General features: G+C 50.2%; 1 protein-coding gene across 1 annotated transcript; it reads left to right on the top strand.

Moving 5' to 3' along the window:
• Positions 1–4: 4 nt before the first annotated feature.
• On the top strand, positions 5–5,485 carry LOC104412225 (zinc finger protein 777-like; the record flags this gene model as incomplete). Its single annotated transcript, XM_010022868.1, has 5 exons — positions 5–205; positions 837–966; positions 1,308–1,415; positions 2,040–2,153; positions 4,626–5,485. Coding segments are annotated over 5 exons (1,413 nt in total), but the record flags the coding sequence as incomplete, so codon positions are not given.
• Positions 5,486–9,694: the final 4,209 nt, after the last annotated feature.

Here is a 9,694-nt window from a genome sequence, read left to right as displayed (position 1 = left end):
GGAGCACCAGGCGGCGGCCACTGAGAAGAACCACTTGGAACGCGAGAAAATGGTGGTGGATTTTGGGAACCAGCTGGAGGGCAAATGCGCGGTGCTGGGCACGCTCATCCAGGAGTACGGGCAGCTCCAGCGGCGCGTGGAGAGCATAGAGAACCTCCTCAAGAGCGGGAACTTCTGGATCCTGCAGCTGCCCCCTGGTGCCAAGGTCACCAAGGTATGAGTGAAGGGTGCTGGGGGGGACACGTGGGACTTCACTGAGCTCCATCACACTTTACCTCTGCCCGCCACCATCCCCCAAGGCCTGAGGCAGTGTTTGCTTGTAGATGTGTTCAGATTCTGCTGTATTATGCCACCAAAGAGTGTGCTGCCACGTTTTTAAAGTAAATAGTAGGTTCTTCCCCCCCTACTGAGGTCCATAAGGTGCCTGCGGGATGGGCTCGGGCTCCATGCAAGGGGGAGATGTGGATATTGTGGGATTCAGAGTTTGAATGTTGTGGGATTTGCTGGTTGAATCAAAGAATCACAGAATCCTTTAAGTTGGAAAAGACCTTCCAACTGTTACCCCAGGACTGCCAAGACCACCACTAAACCATGTCACTAAGGGCCTCATCTAGCTGGTTTTTGAACATGCTGGGAAGCCTGCTGTGAAATTTGCCGGTCGAATACCTTGAAATTCACAGTCCTTTAAGTGATCATTGTTCTCTCTGAGGTGCCCCGGGGCAGGGATTTTTTTTCTCCTTCCTTGATGCCTGGTGGTGGCATAGGATTCTCCTAGAGAATTCCTCTGGAGGATTCCTCCAGGCCTGGTGGTGAATGCATTCCCTTTGTGACTTTAGGCCCCGGAGGTGGTGTTCCAAAGTGATACCATGTGCTTTTCTGCTCAAGAGTGGGCAAACCTGGAGGAACGGCAGAGGGAGCTGCACGTAAACAAGCTGAGGGGGAAGAATGAGCCTCAGATCTGCCTGGGTAAGTGCCACTGTTTTGGTTCCTGGTGCCTCCAACTGGCTCCGTTCTTCGGATTATTTCCCAGACCTGGGAAGCGGGTTTGTAAAAACATGGAGAAGTCGGTCAGTGCCTGTTTTGGTGGGCAGCGTATGTCACATCCAGTCCCACCGTCTCTCAGCGTGAGCATTTGGCTGTGGTCACCTCAGTCGTCCCAGCCTGCTCCAGAAGCCTCTGACTCCAGGTGGGCAGTGCAGAGCATTCTCATGCTGCCATGTGGTGTGTTGTGGCTGGTGAATCCAGTTCTGGGACCGCACCTGAGTGTATTCCTCCTCGACACCGTTAATCTCTCTTTTCCTCAACAGACTACGCAATCTCCAAACATGACCTCCTGTCCCAGCTTCAGAGAGGGGAAGTGTCCTGCAATGGGGATGAGGCAGCTTCAAAAGATGTTCCAGCAGACCCAAGTGCAGGCAAGAGATAAATTACAGCGTTTGTCTCAGGTGTAATGTTTCCATGGCGGTGTCTCTAGAGGATATCGCAAGGTCATAGTCCCAATTTGCTGCAGAGGGAGCTTCTTGGAACTCAGAAGGAATGGGTTCAGGGGTAGTAACAGTGTTAGGAAAAACCATAATCATAGAATCACAGAATGGTTTGGGTTGGAAGGGACCTCAAAGATCATCTAGTTCCAACCCCCTGCCATGTGCAGGGAGTTTGAATAATGGCTTTGATCTTTCTCGTTAGCAGAGGGTCTGCTGTTTAAACTTGATGTGAGCAGCCATGACAGCAGTGAAGGAGCGCAGGAACGCCTGGAGGGAAGAACAGTGCTGGCTGAGCAACCTGGTGAGTGTTGCTCTGTAAGGGCAAGCTTGGACTCTGGGACAGGGAGGACATTCCTCTGAAACAGGGGGTGAGGGGGAAGCACTTCTCTGCCACTTTCCTCTGGAGAAAAAGCTTCCAGAAATAGGGATGGGAGATGCTGGAGTGGGAGGTTTTACATGAAAGCAGGGTAGCCAGGAGCAAAGCCCTGGGGCACAGTGAGGGAAGAGCCAAGCGGTTCTGCAATAACCACTGAAGAAGTTTCCTCTTTACCATAGCAGACTATGGCATTCCAGAGCCGAGCTTTGCAGGCATTGTGAAGCAGGAGGAAGAGCTGTGTATGGAGGAGCAAGGAACCATGAAGGATGTAGAGTTTACTGAGCCCAGTGCAGGTGAGTTCCAAGCAATCCCACAGCGTGCCATGTAGCTGGAGATGCTGGGAGTCCTGCTGTGGGATAGCGTATGCTGAGACACGGGGACTGAGGAGAGGCTGGCGGGGCAGTGGGGAAAGGATCAAAAGCTACGCTGAGATTAGGAATGTGGGCAGAAAGGGCACAGGCAGTTTTACTGGTAGGAAGATTAAAGTGCTGGGTAGACAAGGTGCTGGATGTGAGGAGACGGGCATCCCTGAAATAATCCTAGGATCAACTGGGTTGGAAAGGACCTTGAAGACCATCATGTCCAACTGTTACCCCAGGACTGCTAACTCCACCACTAAACCATGTCACTGGGGGCCTCATCTACACAGTTTTTGAACGCTTCCAGGGATGGTGGTTCTACCACTCCCTAGGCAGCCTGTTCTAATGCCTGATCACCCTTTTGGTGAAGAGATGTTTCCTAATATCCAATTTAAACCTCCCCTAGAGCAGCTTGAGGCCATTTCCTCTTGTGCTATCACTTGTTACTTGGGAGAAGAGACCAGCCACATCCTCTCTCCAACCTCCTTTTAACCTCCTCAGTCGCAGAGAGCGATAAGGTCCCCCTCGAGCCTTCTCCAGATGGAATGTAGGGAGACATTAGGAATGAACCTGAGAACAATTCTCAAGGTCTTCTCCAAAGATAGTGTGATGCCAAAGTGCTTGGGAACTGACCGAAGTTCTGCTCGTTCTCTCTTGAAATGAATGCAGTAGTCAGGGATGCTGTCCAGAGCAGAGAAGCAAGGCAGAGAGCTTCCATATGAGGAGAGATGGAATGCAGTGGGTACCATCAGCCCCTGGAAGGTGTGGCAGGGAGTGGGATACAATGGGGGTCGGTGCCTGGGTGAGCAGTGCACTGCAGGAGCCAAAGGAATGAACCTTTGCTCTTCCTTACTGTCAGAGATCCAGGGAGCAGGTGCTTGCAGAGCAAACTGCTGTTATGGTATGTGTGCAAGCTGTAGGACGTGCTGCCAGAGGGCGCAGCCAAGACTGGAAGCAAAGCCAGCTTGGAAGGGGTTTGGGCAAATTCCTGGATGGAACATTACCTCCAGCTCCCGTCCTGCTGCAGGAAGGCTGCCCTCAGTGTTTGGTAAGGCTGTGTTTGATGCAGAGCTCAGCTCTTCCCTGCAGCCCCCGAGCTTCTCAGCACCCACCCCAGAACACTCCATGCTCTCCTCTGGGTCCTGTCCTCCAGAGCACACATCTGTGGCTCTTCTGGAATTTCTTCTGCTTGGTGGCTGCATCCTCAGAGGAGGGAGCTGTGCTCCAGAGCAGTGCTTCGATGGCTACCTGGAGGAAGTCACTGGCAAGCTGGGATGTCTGTTATTCCAAATAATAACGACTTAATATTTACTTGATTAAAAGACCAGCCCCAGCTCACCGGTCACTTCCTCACCCTCAGTCCTGGTCTCTGTTTAATTTCCTTGTGCCATATCGGAAGTGTCAGTGGGACTTGCTCAGTTTTTGATGGTATTTGCCCTGCTGTGACTAACTCGTAGATGCTTTTTCTCATGACCCTTGTGTCATGCTGTCACCTCCCTGCTGTCAGGCACTGCATAGCACTAGTGAACTGGGGAGTAATGCTCTCCAGGCGGGAGTCTGAGCCCTGCTTAGATTTTTGACCTCGCATTGTCAGCAGCATGCAAAATGGCTGTGTGTTGGCAGTTCCTGTCCTTCAGCTTTGGTTGGTTTTGCACCAATGGGTTATAGTCATATCCTGGTCAACTCAGATGAAACGTTCAGGTAAGAATGAGAGTCAGGAGAAAGTTAGAGACATGTTTAGCATGAATAGAAAACCCCATGCACCTAGTCTGGGGAAGAAAAGCAATGAACCCTCAGAGAAAATGTATTTGTACTGCTTCAGTGAGGTCTGCAGAGGAGGCCTCCTCATTACATACAGTAGCAGGCATGCCTCAAGTCAAAACCAGTGTTTGTGTGCCCCCTTTCAAGAAGTGGGATGTACAGGTGAGTCACCATGTCCTGGGTGTGGAGGGAAGGTGGATCTCAGAAGAGTGGTACTTTTGAAGAGAGAAATACTGGGTCACTGCTGTGGGGACAGAGGCAGATGTGCTGATGAGGGAAGCAAAGGGCTATCCCATATCCATGAGTTCTTGGTGCTGAGGAGAGGAAGGCAGCTGGAGGTGATTTTGGAAGCTGCTGAACTCTGCTATTCTGGAAGACAGCGCTTCCCTCTGCTCCCTCCCTCATGGCTGAGGCTTCTCATGCAGCTCAGCCAGCTGAACGGGGAGCGTTCCTATGTTTTTCACTTGTATTCTCTATCAGTCTTTCACCTGGCTGCTGTTGGATGAGCACAGCTGCCTTCACGTTCCCTGTGTGAGACAGGCCTGTTTGCTTCCTGGGTGTTGGGGGAAGGAGTGAGGGAGATTTCAGAAGCCTCTAGTGTCTCACACCAGTGAATGTCCCCTTTGTTGTTGTTATTGGTTCCAGCAGATGAGGCGATGACATTCGAACTAGAGCAGCTGCACTTGGAGCAATGCTCCCAAAGCTCCGAGCGCCCTGTGACTTTAACCAGGGAGCCAGAGGAGCTGCTTTCCCAGGGTCCCAGCAAGGTGCTGCCCTTTGGTAGTCAGTACAGCTCTCCTGTAAAGCAGGAAAACCAGAGCATGAGCAGCCTGGTGCCATCCACCCCAGAGGAAGAGGGTCTCAATGAAAGCAACACTGTCAACTTTCATGGGCAAAACTGTCCCAGCAAGAGACCTCACTCATGTTCTGCATGTGGGAAGGGCTTCTGTCTGAAGAAGATGCTGATGACTCACCAGGAGAGCCACAGCACAGAGGACAGCAGTGAGCATTCTGGAGGCAAGGAGGGCTTCCTGTGCCAGCAGACCCACATGGAAGAAGACAGGACCCACGTGGTCACGGAGAGGTTCAAGCAGAACCGGAATGCCAAAGCTTGCACCAGCATCCCAACCATGGACAAGGTGTCCAGCAGTCCCAGGTGCCTGGAAAGCATCAACACCAGCGCTAGCTCTCAGCCAACTCCAAGTGCCCCCCCACGAGGGAGGCCTTACAAGTGTGATAGGTGTGATAGGTGGTTCTCCCAGAAGAAAACTCTGGGCATCCACCAGCGTATGCACTCGGGCCGGAGCAGAAGAGTCCCTTCGTGCTCGTACTGTGGGAAGATCTTCAACCGCTCCTGCAGTCTGGACCGGCATCGGAGGATCCACACAGGTGAGAGGCCATACGCATGCGACGAGTGCCCAAAGCGCTTCACCCAGAAGCAGCACCTCCACCAGCATGAGAAGGTCCACCTGCACAAGAGGGTCTCTGTGCCTGGCACGAGATAGGCACCGCTGCACTGGTTCTAGGCTGTGCAGGCTCACACAGCCCTGCAGCTCCTGGAGGAGAGGGTCTCTGCCGCTCAGTGTTAAAGGCTCTCTGACAATTTCTCCCAAAGATCCAAGCAAAGTAGAATTAGGATCTGCTGTGGCACCACTGCCCTTTGCTTCGTGGTGGTGATGGTATGCCACGGTACCTCATAATCTGCCCATAACTCAAGAATAAAAGTGGTTTGGGCCTCTCTGAGTTTGAGTCAGTTGTTTGAACTGGTTCCAGCAAAGTTGAGTGTTTTGAAGTTCTTCGCCCTGAGTTGTCCTGGCTGCTCTCCTTAACAAAGTTCTGCTCTTCTCAGTTTTGTGGATGAGTTTGAGTTCAATGTTTGCAACAAAAAACTCCTGGTGACTGCACATGTGTGCAGGGTGAGACCTCACCAATGGCTTGCACGGGTGCTGCCTTTGCCAAGGAGGGGCAACGGGTCTGTTCCCAGCTCTCTCCGTGCCTTGGCACAGGCTGAATGATGTTTTTACAGCTGCTTCTGCTCAGGAAGCTAGCTGGAAAAAACAGGTTCAGCTCAGTCTTTAGAACTTGAGAACAGGTTTATTTTGCTGCAAATTATGATAACCGGGTCACTTGTGCTTGGAGTTCTCATGTGCACTGGGGTGCACACCACTGGAGGTGCTGGGTTTGCACTGCAGTAGCTGAGGGGACCTTGCTCCAGATTGTTAAGGAAAACTCCCAGCATGTTATGTGTTTAGCAAATTGCCTGAATATGTAGTGCCACTTCAGGGGTGGCGTTGCTGGTTGACCTGCTTTAAACCTGCTGCTCGTTTTCTTCACCATGAATGAAAGCTTCTGTCGCTCCTGGTCCCAAAGTGTCTGCCAAGGGGAGGGTGCTGGTGGCTGGCTCATTCCCTCAGACAGAGGTGTTCCTCCAGCTCCAACTGACTGCTGTGGCAGGTGTTTTAGTCTGGAAACTCCTTTGGCCAAGAGGAGCAAGATCTTTTTCCAGGTTTATTGTTGCCTGCCCTGCCAGCAGAGTGTGAGACAGGAGAACTGTGCCCACTTTGGCTTGGCCAGCTCAGAGCTCTGGACTGTTCAAGCTGATTTGATTCATGCCCAAAGCAGATCAGGGTGAACCTCTCTGAACAATGTTGGAGCTGGCACAGAGCTGTGCCTGCCAAGGTGTCTTCAGCCTCTGCGGGTGTTTGCCTGGTGACCAACTGTCTGCACCTTTTCTCATCCCTAGTGCTGCTCAGGGCTTTGATTTCTCATCTCCTGACATGTCTAAGTATGTCTGTTTGTGGTGAGCCCCTCTTTGTGCATATTCATATATTTTTCTCCAAATAAGAAATCTGTGAGGACAGAGGGGTTTGTATTTGCCACTTCCCAGTGTAGCTACTTGCTACCATAAGGCAGTGAACATGAACTGGATTTTCTCTGCTGTTTGATGTGCTGAAGGAGAGTCTCTTGGCAGTTGGCAGTACGGGGCATCTGATACCCAGACAAGCAGTTTGGGTCTTGGCCAATAAGTAGGTGAACTAATTGGTTCTCCAGTTTTTCTGACTCCATTTAAATTGCTGCTTCATGTTTTACACTTCTGTTACTTAGACTGTGAGCCATCAAGGCAGGGAACTTGTTTTTATCTGTTTGTAAAATGACAGTTAAATTTGTAGCAGTAGATACTTGATTTTTAATAACAATAAACTTGAGCAGATGAAAGCTGTGAAGTTTGAAATGCTGCTTTTTTTATTTGTGGAGGTTATTTTTTTTGTTTGTTGGGGTTTTTTCTATTTTACCTGCTGGTAAATGGCAGTTCATAGTATCGTACCTTACTGATAAGAGTAAGAGAGACAACAGTCTCCCTTGAATCAGAAAAAAAGAATGGAGGAGGTTTTGTTGTTCTTTCTTTTTTTTTTTTTTTTTTTTTTTAATATTGCAGTGGAACCTGAGCAGGAGAATTACTTTCCATGTGTGTATCCAAACAGGGCCTGAATGGTAGGGGTAGCTAAAAGTAGGACCTAAATAAGCTCACTGTACAATTCTCACCCTGCAGGTAGATCACATTGATCCTGCTGCCAGCAAAAAGTTTTCAGTAACTGCAGCATTGCAGTTGTTATCAGTTGAAGACCAGGATGGGTTCTGGGATAAAGACACAAAGATGTTGCCATGTAAAGCAGCAGAGGGGGGCTTGTCACCACTTCCCCGGTGACCAGAACATCCTGAATCCTGGTAAGGATCACTTCAGTAGCACTTCTAGATTATTCTACACACAAACAGCTACAGGTGCCTTTTCTGGGCTGTTTCTGTGCTTTACAAAAGGGCAATAAAAAGAAGTACCCAAGTCCTACCACGGTGCCGTCTCCCTTCCCTGTTGCACTATGGCTGTGTATGTTCTAGTGCTGACCTATCACTTCATTATTATTAGATATTTTAGGTTTAAATGTTAAAAAAAGGAAGCTGCTGACATCTGATGTTTTCGTGTTCACATCTGAGAGATGCCATAGGTGAAACTATAAAAGAATTGATGTTTGGATGGCTGTGTGAGCTGGAGGGGACCCTGAGCTCCCATGGCTCTGCGTATCCTTGATTGTTAATGTCTCTAAGAGAATCCCTGATCCGTCGATGGCACTCTCTTAGTTTTGACTGGGAGGTTTCACAGGTTAACTGCTGCCTGAGCATCAGAAGCACTTGATGTGCTTTGTGTTTCATCACTTTCTTGATTTGCCTTTGATAATGCAGATGAAGCAGCATTTTGCAAGGTGAGTCGTGGTTTCCCTATTCCAGCCCAGCTCCCCTGTATTTCAGAGACAAATATGTGTATTTATAACAAACCTCAGAGCTATTTTGAGATTCATGCTGCTTAAATTGGAAAAAAAAACCCCAAAACCACCCTCTAACCCTGAATCTAAGAAGAAATGTCAAGTGCCATAGAGCTGTGCTGCTTTTCCAAGACCAAGAGGAAAAAGATAAATCCTCCCTGGTATGCAGGTAGGGTAACACTTACAGGAAAGAGCAGAAGCTAGAGGGGAAGGACAGAAAAGGTGTGGTGATGGGGAGAGAGGGAGGGTTTTGGGAGCATGTGGTCTCCTACACCCACCCCAAGATGCATTGTGGAGTCTCTGTCTTCCATGGGGAGCACGTCTCAGCATGCAGGTTTTTCCTGACCTTCTGTTTCATGGGCTGCTGTAGCTTGGGCTGGTGTAGGGCAGCAGCCTTCACTGCAAAGCCAGATACCTAGGTTGGGATATTCTTCACAAAAGAAGAAGTCATGACAGAAAAACAGAAGGGGCGGGGGGAGGGAATAAGCTGACCAGGGCAGACACATCTTAGCAGATTCTCAAGTTCTGGCAAATATGAACTATTTTGCTCAAACTTTTGTTTGTTCATTTTGCAAGTACTTGCTGCTCTTAGAGCAGCTCCATGGTTTTTTATTGCTTTATGGTTTCAGGGTTTTGTTTATAAAAGCCTCTCTGTGTGGTTTTGCTATGTAAAAGCAGGAATCCTTTGCATCCTGTGGAATACAAATGTGTTTCAGAGAGGTACACGAACTCTCCTGCATCCAACTCCTTGCTTAATGATTAAGTGCAAGGCAAGAATACACCAAAGTACAGAGAAGCACCGCCACCTTCAGGCAGTCGGGCTCTCCCCGCAGGTCCGTCCCTCGCCAGGTGGACCAGAACCATTTCACCATAGATAACACCAACACTGTTCCCCAGTTCTTAAACCTTGTTCTGTCCCTTTGTGGGATGGGCCTGGGGCCGATCCCTTACAGCTATGAGGGCACCTCAGTCCTTCATGGCTCTTGAGGGGACCCTGCATGTTCATGGCTCTGATTGGATCTCGAGTCCATATGGCTCTGACCCCTCACGGCTTTGAGGGAACCCTGAGCACCCCCAGCTCTGAGGGCATGCTGCACCCCCATGGCTCTGAGAGTATCCTGTTCCCCCATGGCTCCAAGGGGACCCTGTGGTCCTCACAGCTCTGATGGGACCCTGGTCCCTCATGGCTCTGAGAATCTGGTGCTGTCACAGCCTTGAGGGAAACTTATCCCTCATGGCTCTGAGGGGATCCACGATCCTTCATGGCTCACAGAGTACCCCTGATCCCTCATAGCTATGAGGGGATCTCCAATCCCTCTCGGCTCCGAAGGGATCCCGGATCCCCCACGGCTCATGGAGTATCCCCGATCCCTCTCGCCTCGGCGGTGCCTCGCGCCA

This window comes from Nestor notabilis, unplaced genomic scaffold (assembly GCF_000696875.1).
Source record: "Nestor notabilis isolate BGI_N333 unplaced genomic scaffold, ASM69687v1 scaffold24039, whole genome shotgun sequence".
Classification (NCBI taxonomy): domain Eukaryota; kingdom Metazoa; phylum Chordata; class Aves; order Psittaciformes; family Psittacidae; genus Nestor; species Nestor notabilis.
Note: the sequence above shows the minus strand (reverse complement) of the source record. Positions and strands in the feature narration are given on the sequence as shown.